The sequence below is a fragment of the Sycon ciliatum genome, chromosome 7 (assembly GCF_964019385.1).
Source record: "Sycon ciliatum chromosome 7, ocSycCili1.1, whole genome shotgun sequence".
Taxonomy (NCBI): Eukaryota; Metazoa; Porifera; class Calcarea; order Leucosolenida; family Sycettidae; genus Sycon; species Sycon ciliatum.
In genome coordinates, this window is record NC_088649.1 from 16664671 (window position 1) to 16692170 (window position 27500).

Consider the following 27500-nt stretch of genomic DNA (forward strand, 5'->3'; position numbering starts at 1 on the left):
GCCTCAAACAGACCCTCATCAGACTGGATAAGCGCTGCATCCGCTGTATCACAACCCAGCCCTCGCGTGCCCACACTATGCAGCTGTATGCCCAACTCGGCATTTGTCCGGCTGTCGAGCGGGTGGATAGCAAGTTGCGGCTTCTCGTACACCACATTCTTCACGGCAATGTCAGTTTGCTGCTCAAATCACGCCTGGAATACAGTTCACTGCCCCGTGCCACCAGAAATCAGGATGCCTGCAATCTGCCCCTTCCCAACATCCGCAGTACTTCTGGATCTCACAGACCAGTTTTTGCTGCTGCTAAGTTGTGGAATCTTTTGCCCTCGTCCTTAAAGTCATGCCCTACCACATGCCGATTCAAGCGTTTATTGAAAGTTTACTTTCATGGCTAATGCTAGGATGTTCCCTATCCCGAGAGTTCTCCATACTCACTGTATTCTTTACTCCACCTATCTTAGATTTTATCCATTTAGGGATGATTGTCCTTGGATTTGCAATGCATTACATAAAACAAACACAGAATAGATGTACTTCGGAATCTCACAGCCTAGCATTCCCCTCTAGTTGGCCTGCCCTAGCACATCTCAACTCTCACGTCCATTGAAAGTCTACTTTCATGACCAATGTTAAGATGATCTCAGGAGAGATTCCTAGACTCACTGTTTTCTTCATTCCCCATAATCCAGGATAACTAATCTTGTTCTTAATCTTTTCTCCCCTTCCATCGTCATCATAACATTGGGCATGATTGCCCGTTTGACTTGCGATGTAAATATGAGCAATACAATACAATACAACCCAAAGGGCCGGCCGATGGCCGAGCAACGCTTACCTCCGGTATGTCCGTCTGTCAGAATCGGACATGGAGCCAATCGCGAAGGCACTGGCGACAGCGTGAGTACATGCACCGCCCTCCTAGCACTATCAGCTGCCTGAGTGACGGCACTGCCCCCTTGACACTATCTGCTGTATGAGTGACAGCACTGCTCCCTAACACTACTCGCTATAGGTCGCGGTGACCACACTGCCCCCCTAAGCACTGCTGGCGGCAGGAGCGTCCGCACTGCCCTCCTAGCACTCCTCTCCGTATGAGTGCTTTTGCTCTCCCACGCTGCTCCCTGCATAGTTGATGGCGCCTGTCCTCTTGACACTATCTGCTGTAGACTCAAATGCATTTATGTCCTTGAATCCCGCTGTGCACTTGCATATAGTTCCCATGTTAAGGTCAGCTAGATTGGGGCTCACGCCTCCCCGCCCCCGTCAATTTCATTTTTGAGTGGCATTCACATGGAGTAGGTGGCTGCAAAGCACCCCGTAAGCCTTTGAGCTGACACCCAACTCCAGGTTACCAGCTCCTCTGCATTCGTCCTACCATGCAGATGTCCGGGTGTAAGCGTAACCCCGTTAGCAGCCCACTTCCACATCTGTCCTACCAAGTGGAAGTGCGGTGTAAGCCTACCAGTCTAGCTCAAACCTTGTCTTCAATGTCTGTGCGTGCAGTGGGACAGCTGGGCTTCCAGTCTAGCTCAAACCTTGTCTTCAATGTCTGTGCGTGCAGTGGGACAGCTGGGCTAGCAAATGAACACATTCCTACCTGCGGTAGATGTTGATAAGGTGTTTCCAGGTGATGATGAGGTGTTTCCAGGTGATGATGAGGTGTTTTCAGATGCAGTCGACGGAAGATTGCTAGCTGGAAATTAGAGACACAGATTCAAAAAAGGATGCAACGGAATAGCTTGGGAAAGGTACAGTCAGACCTCGTTTATCCGGTCCTCGTTTACCCGGATCCCTCGCCATCCAAGAAAATCGTTGGTTACTGATGTACAGCATATGCCATGCACACACGCACACACACACACGCGTACGCACGCACGCACGCACACACACACACACACACACACACACACAGTATATGTGTTCGATTATCCGGTTCCCTTGCCTATCTGGTTTTTTGTTCTGGAAATCGGATGTGTGCGGTTATGCGAGGTCTGACTGTACTGATAAACGGATTCTGTAAAACATGAAATTTTCGGTGTAACTTTAATTTCGGTGATTTCGGTAGAGAAACCAGGCACCTAAATCTAGATTACACCTAAAGGCACTAGAGTATGCATTGTATGTGAAGGGACCGCTGGTCACCTAATTCTACATTACACCTGAAACCTGGCAGGCACTGAACTTTTAATGCACCTAAAATTACATGTTTTACAGTATGCAGATGAAGGAAATTGTGCGAGAGTGTGAATGGGCACGAGGGCTGCGTACTATTCTGAAAAGTGAAATGGTCATGAAAAGACACGCATGGCAAAATGGTGGTCCGTATACCGTATACCCGCCCAGACAGCGTTCTGTAAATTTCAAGATTCTTTCACAAATGCATGGATCCATACACTCACCTTGCGAATTGCTGTAAACAGGTGCAGGTGTGGGTGCAATCATTGAGTAGGCTGTACGCAGGAATGCAAATCAGAAAGTACATGAGTTTCCAAAACAATACTCTTGGTAGCAATGCTATGTTATCGTTCTGTGTGTGTGTGTGTGTGTGTGTGTGTGTGTGTGTGTGTGTGTGTGTGTATGTGTGGATCTCAACGGCCACATTAGCAGCTACATTCGGTGTTGACCCTGATATCACCCGTATCATTCGTCGCCACCGGCTTCGTTGGCTGGGTCACGTCGACAGGATGAACGACTCACGCGCACCGAAGCAATTGCTGTTCGGCGAGCTGCCTGCCCCCCGTCCTCGTCACAGCCCGAAGAAGAGGTGGCGAGATGTGGTGTCGACTGACCTGGCGGACCTCGGCGTGACCACCTGGCTTGAGAGGTGCCAAGATCGTCCCGGCTGGAGACGAGTTGCGAGTAGCACCCCACAGCCACGGCCCGCTCCTGATCCTCTTCTATGTGTCTGTGGACGCCCATTTCGTCGACCAGGAGATCTGAAACGACATGCCAAGTTCTGCGCTCGTGTTCTCACTTGAACTTTCCGACATTCGCTATCATTGCGTAAGCAATGGGCAAGATCAAGGTCAAGGTCAAGGTGTATGTGTGTGTGGGTATGTGTGTGTGTGTGTGTGTGTGTGTGTGTGTGTGTGTGTATGTTTGCATGTGTGCATATGTGCTTGCGTGTGTGCATGTTGTGTGCATGTGTGTGTGTGTGTATGTGTGTGTGTGTGTATGTGTATGTGGATGTGTGTGTGTGTGTGTGTGTGTGTGTGTGCGCGTGCGCGTGCGCGTATGCGTGTGCGTGTGCGCGTGTGTGTGTGTGTGTGTGTGTGTGTGTGTGTGTGTGTGTGTGTGTGTGTGTGTGTGTGTGTGTGTGTGTGTGCATATGTGTGTGTGTGTGTGTGTATTTGTGCGTGTGTGTGTGTGTTTGTGTGTGAAGGGGGGTGTGGTTAAAGACAGAAAATTAGAAGTTCCCATGCATAGCAGGGTAAATGGAGTTAGCAACCCATCTATATTTTTGGCATAGCGCAACACATGCAGGGGTGCCGGACACGGTACGGTCACTTCGGTATTGACCGTACAGCCTTTTGGCCTCTAGATTTCTAAATTTTCGGTTCAGCCCCCCACCCCCCCCCCCCCCACGAGTAAATTGTACCTCAGAAGGCTGACCGTATCACACTAAAATACCCTCCAACGCCCGTGACATGTACATGAGTTTTCGCCACCATGGCCGGCTAAAATCGCCCACATCACATGTTTTTTGGCATAACGTCATTGTAATTGTGGATTTATAATACATGTAGTAATATACTGTTCTGTATAATATGGATGACGAATTCCCACGTTTTGGCACGGGACTGCGCGGAGCATGCTCATTACTTCCAGCTAGAGAGGCTGTTTCTCCGTGCTTTTTGCTGCGCAAAGAACTGATTGAGAACCTTGGCCAGCTCCCAATCACCACCACAGCTTGTCTATAGTCAGCGTAGTCCGGGCAACACACCTGCAAATGGCCGTCATACGTACAACAAGTCATAGTGAAAATAGGTATAAATGGCGACTACGAGGTACAGGGTCACCACGCCACAGATATGCTGCAGCACATGGTCACCACACCACAGATGTGCGAACTACACCCCTGCTCCCACCCCATCACCTTTAACCATCATTCCATCAAGCCACTCGGCAATATCCTTTAACATTTTTATTCACAGCGGGTCCAATATTTTTAGGCATTTTGCCTGTTTTTATTTCCAAAAAAAGCATACAACAACATTGCGAAAGGGAGAACAGTGGGGATCGTGGGTCAGGCCGGCATTGAGTCAAGTGCGCCTACATATGCTCACAAAGGCATCCGCCCTTACTTCGCCGAATGGTCGTGCACTGACACATCTGAATTCTCGGCGGGCTTGTTGCCCCTCCCCCCCCCCCCCCCCACACACACTCTACGTCAGGCATTTGTCAGCTAAGGAGGGGGGGGGGGGGGACGTTTGAATTGTCACTCTTTGACTTTTCGATGAGTTTACTTTTTCTGAAGAGGTAGCCTATTGGCCTCTTCAGAAAACGAAAATCTCCGCAAAACTCCAAAACCTTATCCGATGGGAACTTTGGATTCGTTTAGAAGAGCTGGGAGTATTCCTGCCAAAACTGCATTTTGTATGCATTTCCCGTAGAATCTGCAACAGAACTTGCACATACGGTTAGGGAAGCCCATTTTCACTTGGGAGGCACAATTGCCCCGGGATAATCTCCTTGCTATGACAATTCCAAAGGAACTAGTGAGGCCGACAGCAACCGTTCTATTGGGATACTTCAACTGATCTCTTCTAAGATGTTTCTCGAAAAGGTGGTGAGAACAATTCAAACGCGCCCTAATGCACATTTGTGCTTGCAATACTAGCTTTGGCACTGGACCCTAGTATGGGTAGCCGTGGTTGGCTACAAAATCCCTGCAATCGCCATGCAAAGTGGTCATAGGCTACCCCAGCCATGTATTGCTTGGAATAAAATAAATAAATATACTGCAACGAGAGAGCTTGGAAGCTCAGGGCCCTACGCTATGCTTTTTTGCCTTGATGACCTAGACAAAAAAAAGCATTGGGATGTTAAACACACGGCGAGGAGACAATAATTTGATAACCGCAATCAATAAAACTAGCTGAACCGACATTTGTGTACTTTATTCATGCAATGTAAAAACGGTGGAGACGATGTGCAATAAAACGATGAAAATATAAAGAAATGATGTAGGGAAAAATATGGATTCAAACAAGTTTTCGTGAGTCGGAGAGCAGTGATGGGAGTGATGGTGAGAGTGCCGGTGAGAGTGTTAGTGTTGTGCGTAGGTTTCGTGGTAGCAAGTCTTCAGTGTACAATCATCTGCTAGCTAGTCCTGATTGTTGCAATTCGTATTCCGACTCTTTGTTCACTGTATTGTGCCGTGGTCGTCATGGTTATGGACTACAGTTAAAAATGTTGGAAGCTATCTATCAGCGTCTGTATAAACCTAATTTGTGTGTACAGAAAGATAGTATAATTGGGTTGAAATAGTTCAAGTAACGTGTCGTGTTTAGTGTGGCCAAGCTTGGCCGTTAATGTTCTAGGTGTAATGTACTGCTGTTGTCGCAGTAATGTAGTTAGTGTGTGTTAGCATCCACCGATCACACTGCCATGTTTGCATCTGCCGCGCACCGCTGCATCGGTGCATTGTGCACTGCACTCACACTGCCAGCGCATAGATTCGGGCACGCTTGGCCTGACGTCACACAACTGCTTCCTTTGAACTTTTGCTCACTGCACTCACACTAGTACACTGCCAGCGCATGGATTCGGGCGCGCTTAGCCTGACGTCGTACAACTGCTTCCTTTGAACTTTCTCTTTCTTTCTTGCTGTTGGCTTCACTTTAAAGACTAGTCTAATTAGTGGTGACTTTTAGCTTGTGCCAGCACCAAATTTCCCTGCACTACATCAGTATTGACGATGCAATCGAGTCTATTATGTCCTCACCTCAGCCGGTGTACCTCGCAAAGCTGGACATCAAAAGTGCATTCCGGCAAATCCCAGTTCGTGCTGAAGACCACTCACTACTCGGCATATTCTGGCAAGGCAACTACTATTACGAGCGGGTGCTACCGTTTGGGCTTCGCTCCAGCCCAGCCATTTTCGATTCCGTTGCCTCGGCCATAGAGTGGATTATCCGGAACCATTTCTCCATTGCCGACCTATTCCACTACTTGGACGACTTCCTAAACGTCACAACTGGCCATACTGTCGCCCAGCGTCAACTAGCAATCCTGCTGCGAGCCTTCATCTATTTGGGCGTGCCGCTAGCGCCAGCAAAGGTGGAAGGTCCCGCGAGATCACTGACGTTCCTCGGCATTATTCTGGACTGCGAGCGGCTCGAGGCCAGGCTCCCCATGGACAAGCTCAACGACCTCCGATCGCTATTGGCCAGCACGATCAACAGCCGGAAGATATCCCAACGCCAACTCGAGTCCCTATTGGGTAAGCTCTCGTTTGCTGCCCGTGTCATCACTCCAGGCCGTACCTTCATGCGTCGTCTGTGGTCCCTCTGCTCACGGTTTCAGCAACCACACTACTCAATAACTTTGACCCAAGAATGCGTGGATGACCTGCTATGGTGGATGAGGCTACTAAGTGAGTGGAACGGGAAGTCTTTCTTCTTGCACCCTAACTGGACCCCATCACCAGATCTCCAGCTATACACAGATGCAAGTGGCACTCACGGCTGGGGTGCTTACAACAACGGGAAATGGATTCAAGGTTCATGGAACAGTGCCCAGATGCTGCAGTCTATTGAGTGGAAGGAGCTGTTTGCCCTCGTGGCAGCCTGCGCCACATGGGGCGACGAATGGGCTAAGCTCCGGATTCGGGTACACTGCGACAACTCGGCGGTAGTGGACTGCATCCGTTCGGGCACGTGCAAAGCCCCAGCTGTGATGAAGTTGCTACGCGAACTGTTCTTCGTTTGCTATGAGTTCAACTTTCATGTTAGCGCTGTGCACATTGCTGGCTCCAAGAATGTCATTGCAGATTGCCTTTCTCGTTTTTTTATGCAGGAATTTCGACGTCATGCTCCGTTAGCGCGGCCGAGTCCAGACCGTGCTCGTCTTCCAGCAGTCTTGTGAGTGAAGTTACTAAGTACGCTGCCTGTGCAATTGCTGCTAATACCAGACGCACCTACTCTGCCGGTGAGTGTCGTTTTGTCAGTTTCTGCTCCCTTTGCAATCTGCAACCTTACCCAGCTTCTGATCTTACCCTCAGCTGCTTTTGCGCTTTTCTTGCTCGCTCTGTCCGCCCTTGCACGATATCTGTTTATTTGCAAGCTGTACGGAATGCACACATTGAACAGGGTCTAGAGGATCCCCTGATCGAGACCTGGCTTCTCAAGAGAGTGTTGAAGGGTGTTCAGCGGTGCCATGGGACCGAGACAGTAAAGCCTAGATTGCCCATAACTATGCCAACTCTAAGGAAATTAGTCGATGCCTGTGATCACCTCCCCGTGTTGCCCGAGCATGACCGAGTTCTCTTCAAGTCTGCTGTGCTGTTGGCATTCTTTGGTTTCCTAAGGTGCTCCGAATTTACAGAGGGCCTTACAAGAGAGTGTATCAGATTTGAGTCGGGCAGCATGACCATCCTGCTAAAGAGATCAAAGACAGACCAATTTGGAAAGGGAGTCCATATTGTCATTGGACCGGCCGGTCGCCCTTACTGCCCTGTGTATGCTATGCTACGCTACCTGGCGATGATTGGCAGTCGAAACGCATCCACTCCTCTGTATGTACTTGCCAAGGGTGTGCCGTTATCCAGAGCTGTTTTCACCAGTACTGTGCGCTTGCTGCTTGAAAAGGCTGCGGTGCCAAACATCGAACTCTACTCGGGGCACTCATTCCGAATTGGCGCAGCTACTACTGCTGCCATGGCAGGGATACCTGATTCGCTGATTCGTTCTGCCGGCAGGTGGCAGAGCGATGTGTGTCTACGCTATATGCGAATTCCAATGGAGACCAAGTCCAAGATCTCGGCTCAGCTTGCCTCAGTGAGTGACCTTATCTGATTCTTTGCACGGACAGTTTATGTTCCATCCCTGAAGTCCTAGCATAGGAATGTCACTGCTCGATAATTTCTTAATGCTGGGCGGGGGGTTGTTCGGGGATAGTGTTGCTGCTTTGTGGAGCTCTATCGCTCCTAACTGGTCACTTGCTTCGCTAGTTGCGGCTCTTCACGAGCCAGTTGTTGCCAATTGCATTGGCTTTGCCTTGCAACCCCATTGTGGCACAATGTGGGTTTATTGCGGCTCCTCGCGAGCCAGTTGCTGCCAGTGGCCTGGCATTGCTTTCCAGCTCTTCGAGCTTTTGCATTACAAGACCAGTTACTCGAAGCAGCACACTATCTCCAAAACAATTCCTTGTTGCCTTGGGCTGAGTATGAGTGTGTGAGGGATATGGTGCTAATGTCGCAGTAATGTAGTTAGTGTGTGTTAGCATCCACCGATCACACTGCCATGTTTGCATCTGCCGCGCACCGCTGCATCGGTGCATTGTGCACTGCACTCACACTGCCAGCGCATAGATTCGGGCACGCTTGGCCTGACGTCACACAACTGCTTCCTTTGAACTTTTGCTCACTGCACTCACACTAGTACACTGCCAGCGCATGGATTCGGGCGCGCTTAGCCTGACGTCGTACAACTGCTTCCTTTGAACTTTCTCTTTCTTTCTTGCTGTTGGCTTCACTTCAAAGACTAGTCTAATTAGTGGTGACTTTTAGCTTGTGCCAGCACCAAATTTTCACCCTCCATCCCTCCCATTTTATCATCTTGCTAATGGTACTATGGAACATTTAGCTCTATCGCTCCTAACTGGTCACTTGCTCCGCTAGTTGCGGCTCTTCACGAGCCAGTTGTTGCCAATTGCATTGGCTTTGCCTTGCAACCCCATTGTGGCACAATGTGGGTTTATTGCGGCTCCTCGCGAGCCAGTTGCTGCCAGTGGCCTGGCATTGCTTTCCAGCTCTTCGAGCTTTTGCATTACAAGACCAGTTACTCGAAGCAGCACACTATCTCCAAAACAATTCCTTGTTGCCTTGGGCTGAGTATGAGTGTGTGAGGGATATGGTGCTAATATGTGTTATCACGTTGTCTTTCCTTCCTTTCTCCTTTGTTCATTTCTCGCTTTGATTGTTAAAATTCACACTTGTAAATTTCACTGCTGTTGCTCTTAGTGTTATTTCTCTAAGTTAGATTTTCTATAATAGTTCAATTTTTGTTTCAGTGTCCTTTAGTACAACGACGATTCCTGATGAGTGTTGTACGAAAACTTGTTTGAATCCTTATTTTTTCCCTGCACCATTTCTTCATATTTTCATCGTTTTATTGCACATCGTCTCCACCGTTTTTACATTGCATGAATAAAGTACACAAATGTCGGTTCAGCTAGTTTTATAGGGATGTTATAAGTTCTACAACAGCTTGCTGGAAACAATTCAAAAACTAAGGTCTTCATCGCTGCTGTTCCTGATGGGAGACTTCAACGCAAAACTTGGGAAACGACCACCCAGTGACTGCCACTCCGTATCCTATGCTGGTTCACACTCAAGGGGCCATCGCAACTACAGCGGCCAGACTTTGGCTGATTTCGCGTCCAGCAATTACCTATTTGCCTGTAACACGGCGTTTCAGCACCGTGCAGAACATATCACCACATGGACAGGCTGGCGCCACAACCCTAGTGGAGGTCCACCTTTACCCATTTACAACCAAATAGATTATATCCTTTGCCGTCACAGTGAAAGGTTTGTGGTGACGGATGCCAGATCATACGCCGGGACAAGCTTAGAAAGCGATCACCGTCTTGTGCTGGCAAACCTCAACCTGACTAAGTTGTACAAGAAGCTCAAGAGGCCGCCAGTAGCCATATCCAGCAACGCAAAATTCAATATATCCGAATTTAGTGACCCGACCAAGAAAGCAAAGTACAGAGAGGCTATCAACGAACATCTACAGGACCTCGGCAGAGAGCAGGAAGGTGTCAATGCGGAGCAACATCTGCAGTATATTGTGAACGCTATGAGTGAGGCAGCAAACACATCGGTGGGCCGCGTCCCTAAAACAAACAAGACGCATAGAAATGGCTTCAGCGGGGAAATTGAAAAGCTAGCAGCAGAGAAACGCAAACTGCGTCTCGACATTACGGTGTGCAGAGATGGAACGAAGGTAAAAGAAATGAAGACGCGACGCAACAGGCTGGCACACCAAATTCGCCGGGAATGCCTCAAGTTAGCATCGACTCGACTGGACGAACGTGTAGCTGAAATAGACCAAATGAAAGACGACGCGAAAATGTTCAAAGCAACACGACTACTGCGCCGACAGCAGCAGTCACCAGTTGTGGTTGAAGACTCTGATGGCAAACTCATTGCACAACCTAGTGAATCAGTCGAAGCATTAAGGCAACACTTCCGTGCTATATTCTGTGATCCTGCTCTGGAGTCATCTAGGCTCTTACGGACAGAGGAAGACCTTAAAAACCCTATAAAGCAGCCAGAGGTACATGCCGCAGCTAAGCGCTTGAATAATGGCCGAGCTTCGGGACCACATGGGATACCTGCTGAACTTATCAAATATGGAACACCAGCACTGTTCTCGAACATTGCCACTACATTCAACAATTATGCCAAAGACAAATCACTCAAGCTAGGCGATGGGCTACTGATCCCGATACCAAAGCCGGGAAAGAAAAGAGGTCCTCCTGGAAATGTAAGGCCAGTTACCCTGTTGAACACCCTACGTAAACTTCTTTCATTGGTCATCCTGACGCGGATCAAGCCAGCTATCAACGGGTACTTGTCACTGAACCAGAGCGGGTTCCGGTCAGGGAGAAGTACTGGAGACGTGGTATATAGCTATCGGTGGTTATCAGCAAGATGCCAGCGTGTTGCGTCGGAGATCTCAATCTTAGGCATTGATATGTCAAAGGCATTTGACACTATATCAAGGGTCAGGCTGATCGATATACTGTCAACAGTCATTGATCATGATGAGCTGCACATCATCCAGTGCCTTCTGACAGACACCACAATAAAAGTAAAGCTGAATAACATTCTCAGCCAACCATTAGTCACACACAATGGAACCCCACAAGGTGATTCTCTATCGCCAGTCCTGTTTACTGTCTACCTCGAGGCTGCATTGAGGTTGATTCGAGAGCGACTCTCACCGCGACCAGCATTGGATATTCAGCTTCAATTGCCCAATGAAACAGCGTATGCGGATGACGTAGACTTCATCAGCACCAGCCTACAATATTTGCATGACAATCAACCCATACTATCATCCTCGTTAGCGGAATACAATCTAAAAATGAATGAAGCCAAAACCGAATATACTACAATTAAAAGAGAAAAGGACAGAGTAGACGAGCGATGGCGGAACACGGTCAAACTAGGATCGATGCTTGGAGTGGAGGAAGATATCAGTCGGAGAAAACGTCTAGCAACATGCGCCTTACATCAGCTGTGGGTGATATGGCTAAGAGGTAACCATGCCCGTGAACCCCTTCGGATTAGGTTATACGGCAGCTTTATTCTCCCAATACTTCTTTATAACTGCGGCACATGGAGCCTGACAGAGACTCAAGAAAAGAAACTTGACTCGTTCCACCGCCAGCAGTTACGAGCAGTCATAGGGGTCAAATATCCCCGTATAATACGCAATGAAGCACTGTACAAGCGCACTGGCTCCAAGCCACTCAGCAGAATCATCCAGTCTGCTAGGTGGAGAATGTTTGGCCACATGCTTCGACTAGACACCTCATCCCCGGTCCAGCAGGCTATGTCGGCATACTTTCAGCCAGGAAGCTCAGGGTTCCGAGGCCGCCCGAGAACAACACTCCCGCGATCCATCAACAACGACCTGAAAAATTCCAGATCCACAAACTCCCTCACATCACACGAGGATCTAGTTGCACTGAGGCAGCTCGCCCAGGATCGTCGAAAGTGGAAGGATCTAATGTGTGCTGTGTGTAATGGCTGAAGTTATACAATTACACTAGATACCCTTAACAATAATAACGGATACAATTACACTAGATACCCTTAACAATAATAACGGATACAATTACACTAGATACTCTAGATACTAGAGACTCGGTACTCTAGATACTAGATACTCTAACAATTTTATCAAACATTATGATAATTACCACATCAAATGCTGCGGAGACCTATCCAGAATCGGCAATATGCTGGCCCTGGCCTGGAGATCTGCAACTATAATCAGCTTCTACTTTGCAACACTAACGGATTAGTCCCCTTTGTCGATTGATGGATCAATCGGTAGATTCGGCTCTGTTTTTCTTCCCTTTCTTTCTTGTTTTGAATTGTACGTTGAACTCATTGGATTTCTTTGTATTCTGTATCTCGTTATCGTTATATTTCCCTCTAGCCCTCTCGCTTAGGATGAGCTTTCTTTTTTATGGCAGCTTAAGCGAAGGCTATATACCTGCTTTATGCAGGTTGATGCCAACGCGAACAAGCAAAATAATAATAATAATAATATAAATTCTTTAAAAAATTCCTATTTTTTTTAGACATAACCTGGGATTCGAACCCGCACTATCGCGCGCCCTGCATGCATCCCCCGATACACTTTGCATACATACTAATTCTTCCAAGTTGCTTCACGTTATGATCTTGCATTTGAAAGCCCTATTTGAATATGCATTGTGGCCAGCCGTCTTTGATGGTACTGTACGGTACGGGATAGGTACGGGACAGGTATGATCGAGAATAATACGACACCGTCTACCGCCTTGATGACGGCAAAAAAAGCATAGGGATGTTATCAATTTTTCAATTCTCCTATTTTTTTTTCAGGCATATCCTGGGATTCGAACCCGCACTATCGCCCTACATGCATTCCCCCATACACTTCGCATTCATACCCATTCTTCCAAGTTGCTTCACGTTATGATCTTGCGTTTGAAAGCCCTATTTGAATATTGCGGCCAGCTGTATGTGGCCAGCTGTGTAAGATGGTACGGTACGGTACGGGACAGATACGGGATAGCGCCAGGCGTGACACAAACAAACAAACAAACAAACACACAAATACCAAATTAAAGCTGTGTGGACCCTGGCTAGCACCAGACGTTACTGAAGTAACGTCTTCTGCCTAGCTACGGGAATAATATATTGTATGCGGCAATTGTTGCCTATGTCCTGATAATAATTATATAAATAGAAGGTATAATAGCTCCCAAAAGGGTCAGCTTTTTTCGTGTGGTTGGCAAAGAGAGAAAAAACGAACTCACCTGGCACGTAGAAGTACACCTCGGCAGCATACTGCGAGTTCACGACGACAGTCGTACTCAATAGGCGTACCCTAATGCTGTACACGCCTTCCGTCAAGTTTAGCGTGAGCATCGTATCGTTGCTGGACACGTTGAAGACAATTTCTTGCTGGTACATGTAGTTGTGCACCAGCCTGATCTCAACCAACTGAAGATAGTCTGTGAGCATTGGATAGAGGTCTGGAAGACGGATGACAGTGGCTGTCAAGTTACTACTGTCTAGTCTGCTGACCTGGCTGAATGGGTATGCGCCCCACTTCGGGTAGACAACACCTGGTTAGGCACAAACATTAGGAAAGGAGCATACCCGGCTGAGGGAATACCCTATCTAATCATTCTTTAAACATACACATATGTCATGACCCGGATCAGACTCGTCGTGAAAGCGACCATGCATTGAGTTCAGCAGCCAAAAGCTGGGCTCCGAAATATTCTAGAGTTCTGTAAGAACCATGATTAGTCCCGCGAAGGATTTGGCACTTTCGTTAGTTGAGCAATCATGGCTTACAACTCGTGGCCTCGAGTTACAAGTGTTGTCGTACGGCGGCTACACCTTCAGTACAAGTCGTCAGCATTGTACTCACTACACTGTTGAGCTTGAGGGGACCCTGCTTAGTCCTGCAAGGGAGCTGATACCTTTGTTAGTCGAGCAAGCATGGCACCTCTTCTCGCGTCGTACGACGTAAAGGGTCCTGCAAGTGCTTCGCGCACTGCGGACTCCGTTATCCCTTTTTGGGAGAGGTCACGGCTTGACCGTGCAGCGCCCTACGGGGTAATGAGAGGGAAGAGCCTACGGGCAGGAGATGAAGGGTGACCAACGACCAAGGCAGCGTACGGAGGCGGCGTGCTCTAGCTGCAGCAACTTCCGACAGCATACTCCAGGCCCCGTCGCACGAAGAGCCTCGGAGTCCTTTCATGTAATGTGGGTGAGCAAGCTCCCCGTATTGATTGATCATTCTTTGTACTATATTCTAGTTTGGCTGATTGCACATATTGCACCACTGTTTGTAATATAGAAATAATCCTTACGCATTCTTGCCACTGTATACTTTTGATCACATAATGTAGCATATATAAGGAGCTGTTTTGCTAACATTCATCCTCGATTCTCGGGGAGCTCACTACTCCTCTCGATTCTGAGAGAGTCACTCCGACTCTCTCCTGCTTTGGTCTTTTGACTCTACACACTTGATCTTTCGATCTAGTACTGCAATGGTTCAAATAAACACTGTTCAAGTGGAATTAGAAACCTGTCGTTCTATGTGAGCTAGCAACTTGGATGGCGACTATATTGGTCGTCTACCTGGGTAGCCACTAGACTGATCTAAGCCAAGTCACAAACCCGCCAAGCGCGGCCATGACATTTGGTGCTGTGACCAGGATCCAAGTTGCGTCTTGCTGTTGCTCCGGCAGAGTAGTCGTAACTCGGTGTGCACTGGTCCATGCTGAACTCTGAGCTCTTGTTTACTCGAGCACGCAGAGGTGTGAATTTGATGTCGATTTCACGAGGCTGCATGCAGTTCTCAAGTGGATTCGGAAGCGAACTTTTTTGTTCTGTTCTGTATACATGTAGCTGTTGCTATCAGTTGGCGTGCCAACTAATTACTTACTTGCTCCGGAAGACCTGGCGAAAGTCGGTCATGCCGCTGACAAGAGTTTCGACTCCTGCACCACTTGTTGGTCGGAGGTATGTGTCAGATGCACTCGCTTTGCGGTGTGGACGGTGCATTGTTCGAACCCACAGAGGTTCTTGCAAGGACGTGCAGTGAGGAAACTCTGCTGTTTTGTCAGCGCTTGCACAGAAACTGCTCGAGAGGCGAAATGCTTTTAGACTTTTAGAGTCGTCTTGCAGTGGCAGGATCGATGACTGCATGAAGCTTAGCTTCTACGTTGCCCTCAGCTGCAGTTGAGGAGTGTTGCTGTTCTTTTGAACTTTGACGGTTCAAAAACAGTCAAGAGGACTATGTCCTTGTCGTGTGACGGAGTCACGAAGCCAGATTTTGAAACTGGGCGCACCAGTTGAGATGCTGGCTGAAACGATGATACAGTGACCAGTTCTGCAGAGAGCTTGAACAACTGCTGATTTGAGTTCGCTGATGCGGATCTCAAATGTTTTGATTGGAGTGTGATGGAAATCACTAGTGAGCTGATGCCCACCTGAAACCAGCATTTCTGTGTTGGACGATGCCTGTTTGGTGTCGGATATGTCGCGACGTCCGCACCCTGTGGTGTTTCGTCACGTACTGAGTATGATGTTGGTTACTGGTTCTGACATTGGACGCGATGTGCTGTCCCAATTCCTTGCGAGATCATTTCGGGTGATGGAGCATTGCATTTTAAAGCTTCTAAAGCTGATGTCGTTCCGCCAAGCCATGGTGGTGATGGCAAACGAGAGCACGTTCTTCGCTTGCGGAGGCGTGAAGTGATACTCCCTTTTCGGAGGTGACGGTTAACGCCGTGCTAGACAAGTCGGAAGGGTTGCCGACCTGTGCCTTGACGATACCTGATGGGTGTTTTCAAGGAATGAATGATGTCATGATGGCGCATGCGCTAGTGAGCCCTACGGTGGATGGTGTTCCCGTACGGGTGTTAAATTACTCTGACGAGGCAGTGGCTCTAGAGAGGGCAATGCAGATTGGTCGGTTGGAACCAATATCTGAAGTCATGAGTATCATGACCGAAGACACTATGGCCGATGGCCAGAGAGAGGAATCAGCTCAATTAGCTGAGACAGAGGACTCCCTCGGGGTCTGGAAGCAGTTGCGCATTGGCGCAGATTGTCCCGCTCTAACTCCCGGCTGTGGTAGTGACGAGCTGGTCTCAGTCAAGTTGCCCACTGTTGGTGGTAGGGATGAGCTGGGCTCAGTCCAAGTGCCCACTGTTAGTGGTAGGGATGAGCTGGTCTCAGTCCAAGTGCCCACTGCTGGTGGTAGTGACGAGCTGGTCTCAGTCAAGTTGCCCACTGTTAGTGGTAGGGATGAGCTGGTCTCAGTCCAAGTGCCCACTGCTGGTGGTAGTGACGAGCTGGTCTCAGTCAAGTTGCCCACTGTTGGTGGTAGGGATGAGCCGGACTCAATCCAGCCCACGGCGGCGGGTGGAGGAAGAGATGGACAATCTGGTATCTCCTGCGAGGAGATCCACTGCTTGCAAGCCTTAGTGCTTCGGTATCGAGATGCGTTCGCTTTGAACCCATCTGGGCTTGGTCGCACTTCGGTGCTACACCACACAATTGAGACACGTGATCGTGGTCCTGTTGCACAGGCTACTAGGCGTATGCCATTGTGTCTGTCCTTGCTGGCAGCAATGAACCTACCGTGGAAGTCTTGGCGAGGTCGCCAAGGTCTTTTGTAATGGGTGGAGTGTGGGTGGAACCGATTCGTTGGATACCACCAAATCTATGTTTTGTACTGAACCGGATACCTACGTGGTAGAAGGGTGTGTCGACCACACGTTATGGCCTATGGTCTACATTCATCTGAGATGACACGAAATGGCGAACTGTCATACGTATACGCTTTGCGTGAAGATTTGCAACGTGCATTTAGTTGTACATGACAAGCTGCGTGTTGATCATCAGCACCAGGCTCATCTCTACGATAGTGGAGCAGTACTACCAGTTTCAATTGAAGTTGGAAATTTTTTTTGATGGAAATGTCCCCCCTGTGGAGCCACATTTCGTACTCTATGCCCGTACCTGTTGCGGTGCAGAACCCGTTGGCTTGGCCAACGAGAGCTAGGCGGTTACCGTCACGACTCGCTGACTTTAATGTTAGTTGAGATCACGGGGACGTGATTCTTGAGAGGCCGGGGAATTGTCATGACCCGGATCAGACTCGTCGTGAAAGCGACCATGCATTGAGTTCAGCAGCCAAAAGCTGGGCTCCGAAATATTCTAGAGTTCTGTAAGAACCATGATTAGTCCCGCGAAGGATTTGGCACTTTCGTTAGTTGAGCAATCATGGCTTACAACTCGTGGCCTCGAGTTACAAGTGTTGTCGTACGGCGGCTACACCTTCAGTACAAGTCGTCAGCATTGTACTCACTACACTGTTGAGCTTGAGGGGACCCTGCTTAGTCCTGCAAGGGAGCTGATACCTTTGTTAGTCGAGCAAGCATGGCACCTCTTCTCGCGTCGTACGACGTAAAGGGTCCTGCAAGTGCTTCGCGCACTGCGGACTCCGTTATCCCTTTTTGGGAGAGGTCACGGCTTGACCGTGCAGCGCCCTACGGGGTAATGAGAGGGAAGAGCCTACGGGCAGGAGATGAAGGGTGACCAACGACCAAGGCAGCGTACGGAGGCGGCGTGCTCTAGCTGCAGCAACTTCCGACAGCATACTCCAGGCCCCGTCGCACGAAGAGCCTCGGAGTCCTTTCATGTAATGTGGGTGAGCAAGCTCCCCGTATTGATTGATCATTCTTTGTACTATATTCTAGTTTGGCTGATTGCACATATTGCACCACTGTTTGTAATATAGAAATAATCCTTACGCATTCTTGCCACTGTATACTTTTGATCACATAATGTAGCATATATAAGGAGCTGTTTTGCTAACATTCATCCTCGATTCTCGGGGAGCTCACTACTCCTCTCGATTCTGAGAGAGTCACTCCGACTCTCTCCTGCTTTGGTCTTTTGACTCTACACACTTGATCTTTCGATCTAGTACTGCAATGGTTCAAATAAACACTGTTCAAGTGGAATTAGAAACCTGTCGTTCTATGTGAGCTAGCAACTTGGATGGCGACTATATTGGTCGTCTACCTGGGTAGCCACTAGACTGATCTAAGCCAAGTCACAAACCCGCCAAGCGCGGCCATGACACATACACACTCATACAGACCTGTGCACCGACACGTTCCCACTCATACAGACCTGTGCACCGACACGTTCACACTCATACAGACCTGTGCATCGACACGTTCACACCCACACACACCAGTAGCAATGCGAGCATGCATGGACACTCATATGTACAAACATGCACACACGAACATGTATGTTGAAGTAGAATGACCCCCCTTGATGCAGTGTACTACTTCATGCTGCTCTCTTACGTCGTACTGACTTGCGTCAGTACTTATGCATTCTTGTACATCATGACGTATTCTCTTCTGCTGTACCTGATTTAGCCTGCCGTGCCTGCGTGCGCAAGGCACGCGATCTCTTTTGTTCCTTAGTTCTTTCTTGCTGTTTTGTGCGGAAAGGAGCGTAGTTTTGATGGCTCCTTTGCATTTGTTCTTATTCATTGTATAAACCTTCGGTATGTAATAATAATAGTCTAATTCTCCCACAAAGTGGTACCGAAACCCGGCTTAGATTAGTGTTAGTGTCGCTTGAAGTAGAATAGTTCGCCTCTCTCTCAACAAGTATTTGATACCATACTGCACGTTTATTTATTGCTTCAAGGTATAGATTTTGAATTTGTACGTCGTGTTCTTCGTTTTGAGACTTTGCTTACCGTTCTGTTCTGTTATCCATACTCTGCATTCTCCGCGCCTGCTCTGTTCCTTTCTTCTCCTGCTATTATCATGTTTCCTTTCTTCTCTGACTCACTGACTGTCAACTTGTCTAGTTTCGAATTGTTTCATTGTCCGCCAGATCGCAGAGATCGTTTCCTGCATCGTAGCTCACGGTTACTTTTCGAACACATTTTTGCGTAGGCATTTTCACGAGTTATGTTGACGTCATGCGCTTTCAGCTACGCGTCATTATTGCGAGCATGCGCATTGCTTTTGCCTTCTGCCTTATTTGCATGCTGCGCTTGCTGCAAAGGTTAGCGTCCCACGCATGCTGGCCGAAGCCCCATTGACCGCGCCGCGAGCGTACTCGCACACGTCAGCCGGGCTTCTCCACGTCGCCTTGCCCCGCCCCCGCCGGTTCCATGGAGTTCCGGTTTTATTTCTCCTTGTTGATTAGCTCTCCCAAGATTGAGTTGTTGTTTTCTATATCCTTACCTAACTAATTCATTTCCAAGTATCAGTCCTTTTATTTACACTACTGTCGGAGTCCGCCGTTGTGAGTGCTGTGTGCATGTGCGGAGTAGTAGTAGTGGTGAATAATTGTTGTGCGTGCGTTACTCAACACGCTTGCTGAGAATGCCGTCTTCTGTCAGTCTGTCGTGGCGGTGGCCGGAGCGAGGACCTTGAAATTTTTCTGGCAAAATTTAAAGTGGTTGCCGAAATACAAGGATGGCAGACGAAGGAGAAGCGAGCTGAATACTTACCACTATTCTTGGACAAGGATGCTTTTACAGTATGGTCTCAGTTAGATGATTCGTCGCGGAAGGACGATACATTGATTTATGACCAGTTGCCTTCTGCATTTGGCAGCACGAAGGAGGAAGCATATGTCAAATTTGTGCGTCGTCAGCTTAGAACTGATGAGACTGTCGATGTTTATATGGCGGATCTGCGACGACTGTTGCGGTGCAGTGACCATACAGAGGTCAGTGAGGACCCTGTGCTAAAACAGCAGTTCCTGTCCGGATTACCTGTGGAGTTTGCCGGACAGATTCGTTTGCAGAACGCGGCGAGCTCACTGAAGATTTGCCAGTGTGCGGATCAGGTGAAGGCATTACGGTCTGCGCAACGAGTGACGCGCCAGTTTCCAAGTTCTGTATCAGCAGCTGCCAGCAGTAGTAACAAGGGATCCTCGTCTGCTGCTGTTCCATCCAGTGTATTGTGTTTTCACTGCAAGCACTCTGGGCACAAACGCAGTTTATGTCCCCAATTGAAGGGCAAGTGCTTTCACGGTAAAGAGGAGGGACACATGCTGGCCAACTGCCCCAAGCGTAGCAAGCAATCGACCAGCGCGGCCAAGTCAGGGGCTGACACTGGTGTTTGTTTAGCCGTGACTGCCACATCATCCCCGTGTAGCTTGCCACGCATTTATGTGGACGCACGGCAGAGGGAGGCTGATGATGTGCATCGGTTGTCAGCAGCTGTAGACTCCTGCTCCAGCAACTCTCTGATTGCAGCGTCAGCAGCGTCGGCCATGGACCTGCACATCATGTCTGATGCCACTCAAATTGTGGATGTTAGTGGTAAGGCAGTGCAGATACTGTGACGTGTTTGTGTCGAAGTCGAGCGTAGAGATGAAGCTGTTGAGCTGCCGCTGACGAAGGCCGACTTTCTTGTAGTCGAGCACCTGTCGTCAGTCATGGCAGACATGATAATCGGCTTGAATATCATTTCCGTTCACCAAGGTGTACACTAGGAGTACAGCGACGTGGACAATGTGCTGTGTGGTGTGCGCTTTGGTCCGCAGCAATCTGATCTACCGACACTGTTGACTGCTCCAGTAGCTGCTGCCAATAGGCTGTCCCGTCATGACAGTGTCACGCATGACGAGAACGTCATGTGCCTTAGTATGCACGACGGTGAAGCTGTCTTTGACCCGCAGCGTGGCTATTGGGAAGTCAAGTGGAAATGGAAAAGCGGACAGCAACCTACTTCTTCCATCGGCAGCGGACTTGGCGAGTATTCCCGTGGGAAGTTGACGCCATCACAAGAGCAGAAGTTTCGTGACGAAGTCGCCATGTGGGTTGACCGTGACTTCATTGTGTCTCACGACCCTGCTGTCCAAGGTGAGCCAGCTGCTGTGTTGCCGCTGCTAGCGACCTGCCAAGAACACAAGACGTCGACACCGGTCAGGCCATGTCTGGATTTCCGTCTTCTCAACAATCACATAATATTGTCTCATCCTGGCAATGACGTTCCGGTCTGTGGTGAGAAGTTGAGAGATTGGCGTTCCAAGAGTACGGAGCTGTCAGTAGTGGATATCCGGAAAGCGTACTTGAACGTCCGACTGCATCCAAGTCTGTTCCCGTATCAGACCATCGTGTGGCAGGGAAAGACTTACTGCATGGAGCGGATGGCGTTTGGTCTTAATGTGGCGCCAAAGCTGATGGATGCTATTGTGAAATACTCCATCCGTGAGTTTCCCGACGCTGATAACTTTATCGACGACATCATTGTTCCGTCCGAGCAGTCAGAGTCTGTGTCTGCTTGCTTAGAGACCTACGGTCTGCCTACGAAGCCTGCTGTGAAGCTTCACGAAGCCACGGTCCTTGGTTTGAAGCTGGCATCTGCTAGTGACGGAGTGCGCTGGCAACGGCGCGACATCACAGACATCGAAGCACCACAGTTGGCAACCAAGCGGAATGTATTTCAGTGGTGTGGGAAGCTGACTAGCCACTACCCCGTCTGCTCATGGCTGAGACCGCTGTGTTCATGGCTGAAGCGGCTCGCATCGTTGGTTCGTGGCTGGGATGAACTGCTGCCAGAGGAGCTGACTCGGCTATGCCAAGAAGCTATGGTACGCGTGCTGGCGGAGGACCCAGTGCAAGGTGTTTGGAACATCCCAACTGCTGCCACCTGGAGTGTGTGGTGTGACGCTTCAGATATTGCAATCGGTGTCGCTATTGGTGTTGGTGACCAGATCGTGGAAGACCAAGCGTGGTTACGGAACCCGGACGACCGTCGTCACATCAATATTGCGGAGCTGGATGCTGCTATCCAGGGTATTGCACTTGCGTCCAAGTGGAATGTGCAGAATCTCGTTTTGCATACCGATTCGAAAACCGTCTTTGGCTGGCTGACATCACTGCTTGATAATTTGAAGCGTGTGAAAGTCAGCGGATTGCAGCAAGTTCTTGTAGAACGTCGTTCGCAGATCATTGGAGACCTGGTCGCTACATCGGACATGATTGTCAAAGTAGTTTGGGTTCCGTCAAAGCAGAACCTGGCGGATCAACTGACCCGTGTGCCCGAGCGGTACATGCGGTACTGGAAGCAGCAGCAGCAGCGTGAGACCGACGCATCGACGGATAGTGTTGCCACTGTCGCTACAGCTGCCGCAATTTCGACCAGTCCTGTCCCGTTAGCTGAGATAGCTGCTGCGCAGAAGAACGATCCAGTTATTGCGCGTGTCGTTGCGCAGTTGACTGCTGGTGAAGATGTCCCTGTTGATGCATACTGCAAGGTCAAGTCTTAACTGTCCGTAGTTGATGGAGTACTGATCCGTACGGTCAAGCTTCCTGTGAATGAAGAAGTGTCTGTGCCTGTTATTCCGTCGTCTTTACATGAGCGCGTGTTAGTGGCTATTCATCGTGTCACTGGCCATGCTGGATGGGAAACCATGTGGCAATTTCTGCGTTCGCATTGTTTCATGCCGAACATGTCGTCATTGTGTCAGCAGTTCGTCAAGGTGTGTGGTCAATGCCAAGCAGCGAATCCTCGTCGTGGCCCTCGTGCCCCACCAGCGCGTGCTGTGATTCCGTCCCATCCATGGGAAGTCGTGCAGATTGACACATTAGAACTAGGTGGAGATGATCGATTTAACTGCGTTCTAGTGTGTGTAGATATGTTCACCAAATATGCTGAAGTTATCCCGTTACGTCACCATGATGGTGCTAGTGTGGCACAAGCTGTTGTGCTTGTGTGCTGTCGCTGGGGACCGCCCCGTGTAATTCGATGCGATAATGGAACAGAGTTCGTTTACGTCATCGTGGAAGCCCTATTCACCAAGTTTGGTGTTACCGTATGTCATGGAGCTGTTAGGCACCCTCAATCGCAGGGAGCAGCCGAGCGGTTCAACCGCACGCTACTTACCTTGATTCGGAAAGTACTGCGAGAGTCAAGAGATTGGCGTTCTGATCTCGATCTGCTGCTACACCATTACCGAGTACGGCCGCATTCAGTAACTGGCACTTCGCCAATGAAAGCCATGTGTGGTTGGCAGCCGACTAATGTGATTGTGGAGTCTGAGCAGCCGAGCATGTCATCCAGTGCGTGGGTAGACCATTTGCAACAACGTAGCGCGCAGATCCGTGACCACATCGAGATGGAATTGTCGAAGGAAGACCCTGTACCGAGCGATGACTTTGAATGTCCATATAGTATCGACACACCAGTTATGCTCCGTCGCCCAACACGTCATCAGAAGTGTCTTTCGCCGTACAAAGGTGGTTGGCTTATTAAATATGTCATTTCGCCATCTACTGTTGTCATCATTCGTACAGATGGTTCGGGCGAAAAGGTTATCAATATTGATTTATTGAAGTAAGATCCGGCTGCAGATGTGTGCGCTGATGACAGCTGTGCTAGCCTGTTTTGCGCAACCGAGCCGATTTGCAGCAACCCGTGCGTTTTCGGTGATATTTGCCTTTGCTTCCTTGGGCTGTTTTGCAGTTTTATTTTCTCATTCTTTTCTTTATTGTGTTGGTCTCCTTTTTTGTGGCCACCAGGGGGAGGGGTGAAGTAGAATGACCCCCTTGATGTGTACAGTGTACTACTTCATGCTGCTTTTCTTACGTCGTACTGACTTGCGTCAGTACTTATGCATTCTTGTACATCATGACGTATTCTCTTCTGCTGTACCTGATTTAGCCTGCCGTGCCTGTGTTAGCTGCTCCCGGCTAATGATGCCCCTCACACCGGAACACAGGGGTTTATATGATTGGATAGTTTATAGAAGTATTCGATAAGAGTGTAGACAGAAGGAGAACAGGACAACGACAACTCAAGACTAGACTAGACTACAACAGAACTGGAGCATGCGCTCTTCTATGTGAGTGCTCATTGCCAAGGGGAACGAGCGGGAAATACAAATAGTGAGTATTCAGGTCGTAGCATACATACACCTATTACACTGTGCCCCCCTAGCTAAAATTCACGTCCACGGGAATGAACGAAATACCTAGGAAACAACAAAAGAAAACAAACCAAATAATAAACTCAGTCCAGGACATAGTCAGCTAGTCGAGCAGGTGCAGTGCGGACACGGCCAGAACGACGAGGAACAGGAGAAGAAGTACGGACCGGATCAGACGACGGCGGCTGTAGCGGCGGAAAATCATCATCGGACAGCGTAATCGGGTCAGGACGAGAAGCAGTAACGGCAGGCGGTGGACAGTCGGGAGGACGGGAAACGGCTTCAGGCGGTCGAACAAACTTGCCACTGGCAGCATCATACCTGGTGAAACACTCAGACAGAGCAGGATCAGCATACGGAGCAAGAAGACTCTGAGGCTTGTAACAATCCGGCAACGGTCCAGCAGCAGAGGCACCAAGAGGACGAACAAAAACGGCCGGAGGAAGAATCTCAGCAGCCGGAGGAACATCAGCAGCAAGTGGCATTTCATCAGCAGCTGACAACGGAACATCACGGACAAGAGGCGGCGGACTCGGCGGAGGAGACGGCACATCGGTCACCACGCGGGACATAGCATCGGCATTCAGATGTTGGCGACCTGGACGGTGGACGACTCGGAATTCATATTCGGATAAACAGTCAAGCCAACGTGCTTTCCGTCCACGGGGTTCCTTCAGGTTCCGGAGTGCAGTCAACGCAGTATTGTCCGTCCTGGCAACAAATGGTCGTGCCAACAAGTAGTGCCTGAAATACTCCGCAAAATAGACCAGAGCAAGGGCCTCACGATCGCTAGCATCGTAGTTGCGCTCAGCTTTCGTCAGTACACGACTGCCGTACCCAATTGGTCGCTCAGTTCCATCCTGGATCTGGCTGAGGACTGCACCAATCGACACATTGCTCGCATCGGTGTCCAGAATGAATGCACCTGCTGAAGCTTCAAACTGGGGGTACGCCATCACCGGCGCACTGGCAAGCGAACGCTTCAGAGCCTGGAACGCCGCTTCGCAAGCTTTCGACCACGCAAAGCGAGCATTCTTGCCTGTCAGAGCAGTCAGCGGAGCAGCACGCTGGGCGAACCCACGGATGAAGCGGCGATAATATCCAGCGAAGCCAAGGAACTCGCGGACAGCTGTGACAGATTTCGGAGTCTTCCAGTTCCTGACCGCGACGAGTTTGGCTTCATCCGGGGAGATGCCCGCCGCTGACACGCGGTGTCCTAAGAAAGTGACCTCCTCCTGGAAGAAGGAGCATTTCTTCAGATTGAACCGCAGTCCAGCGGACCGAACTCGCGCGAACACGGGCAGCAGAATCTGGAGTTGGCCAGACAGCGTTTCGCTGGCATTCAGGACATCATCAAAGAACACACGGCAGAATGGCTGGGCCGGTGTGGTACATAAGCCACTCAGGACTGTTTCCATTACGCGCTGAAATGTCGCTGGGCCATTCCTGCAGCCCATCGGCAGAACATTAAACTCAAACAAGCCCAGTGGCGTGGTAAATGCCGTCTTAGCCTTGTCGCTTCCTTCCATTGCTATTTGCCAGTACCCTGACGCTAAGTCAAGGGACGTGAAATACCGACAGCCAGACAGGGAATCAAGCATGTCATCCGCCCGGGGAATCGGGTAAGCATCAGGCTCGGTGACAGAGTTCAACTTCCTGTAGTCGATACAGAGTCGAAGAGAGCCATCCTTCTTTGGCACCAATACTATGGGTGATGCCCACGGACTAATCGATTCTTGTATTATGCCTTGCTTTAACAGCGTATTCAGTAGATCTTGCAGAGCCTTCCGGCGGTGATATGGAATCCGCCTGGTAGGTTGTTTTATAGGGTTATTTTGTCCTGTGTTAATTTTATGAGGGAATATGTCACAGTAGCCATAGTCATCATCATGCAAGATAAATAAATCGTGGTTATCATGAAGTAGTTCAGTGAGCGTGCGAGACTGTTCTGTGGAGAGATGATTTTGTGCGTTGATATATTCATCGATGACTTTCTTGCGTTGCTCAGTTAGCGGGATCGGGTCGGGTGAAACTGAGGAAACCAAAGCTTCAGTGTCGTCAATATGTTCACAATCTGTAGGAATTTGATGAAGTTCGGCAACATTGGTATTTTTATGAATGAGTATAGGATGATTTGCATGATTTTCAACAGCCACAACCACACGTGTTTGGTTAGGGCCAACAGTTACAAGACTAGGAGTCACTGCCACATCTGGATGCTTCGCCATAAAGGACTCCAATGGATCTGCCACGCAATCCATCGCAACCGTGCACACATCAACAGCTGCACAAGGCACCAAGACAACATGTCCTGCAGGTACCGACAACCCCATCTCAAACACCACACGAGATGAGTATACCACAGGGTCAGCCACACTCTCGGGCGCACACGCCGGGACAACGCCAGGTTGAGCCATGGGTTCAACAACCCGTGCAGACAATGAATCGTCAAGGGCAACACGAGAAGAATACGACGAAACAGGTACATCGTCGGAGCATGCATCAGAATGAGGAGTATGAGTATTACATGAGGGGGAAGTATTACGCGGAACAATACGATCATAGGGCGTACGTGACGTAGGACACCCAGAACCAGAAACATGCAACGGAACAGACACATCGCCAAACATCACAACACCATGAGCAATGTCTAATACACCACCATGCTGCAACAAAAAATCGGAACCAAGAATCATGTCGCAGTGAATACCAGGAGAGACAACAACCGTGTGCTGGAAAGACAGATTTCCTAGCGACATACACAGATCCATGGATCCAACGACAGGAAGTTGTGCGCCATTGACTGCACACAACCGCGGAGCAGACTCTAGAGGAGGTCGCTCTGTCAAATTAGGCAACAATTTAGAATGCACTAACGACACACTTGAACCAGAATCAACAAGAGCAACAACAGGAGACGAATACGAAAGACAAACATCAACGTGCACAATAATGGGTGAGATCGCACCACATACCTCCTCGAGGGGCTCCACTCGGACGACTGACGGCGGCCCCGTGTCACCAGTCCAACCTAGTTTTTTGCGTGCGGGCAAGATGCAATGAAGTGGCCCTCTTCACCACATCCATGGCACACTCCACGGACAGGCCTCGCAAAACTCTGGCCACGAACACGGCTAAGCGCACCAGCACCACGAGCAACAAAACGTACATGGTCTTGCTGTGGTCGGGTGGGGCGATACAGACTCACGCTCTCCATTTTCGCCTCCAAAGCAGAGAGACGCGAATCAAATCTCGACAAAAGCGAAGCCAACTGGTCTCGCTCAGATTCCGATTTCAGTGGACCGACTGCTGTGTACATGGTGTTGGGGTCACGACCATGAGCAGTGCGACCGGGCTTCACTTCCGGAGCCATGGCAGCAGCAAATACGGGCTGGGCGTACTGGTGAGGTACGGTGCGGGCCTGCTCGCGAGCATAAATAGCACCTACCTCGATAGCCTTTTGGACCGCCGCATCCAAATCAGTGGGCCGAGGTGACGCCAACGCCAAGCGCAAATCCTTCGATGCCTGGCCATC

General features: G+C 49.4%; 1 protein-coding gene across 2 annotated transcripts in view; it reads right to left on the reverse strand.

Moving 5' to 3' along the window:
• Positions 1-27500, reverse strand: part of LOC135821103 (uncharacterized) — a 101608-nt gene that overhangs the window by 22449 nt on the left and 51659 nt on the right. For both annotated transcript variants that reach the window (XM_065334165.1, XM_065334166.1), the window contains exons 13-15: positions 13273-13584; positions 2400-2450; positions 1598-1693 (exon numbers count right to left, since the gene is read on the reverse strand). In XM_065334165.1, the coding sequence (XP_065190237.1) occupies positions 1598-1693; positions 2400-2450; positions 13273-13584 (459 nt within the window). The remainder of the gene's footprint in view (positions 1-1597; positions 1694-2399; positions 2451-13272; positions 13585-27500) is intronic.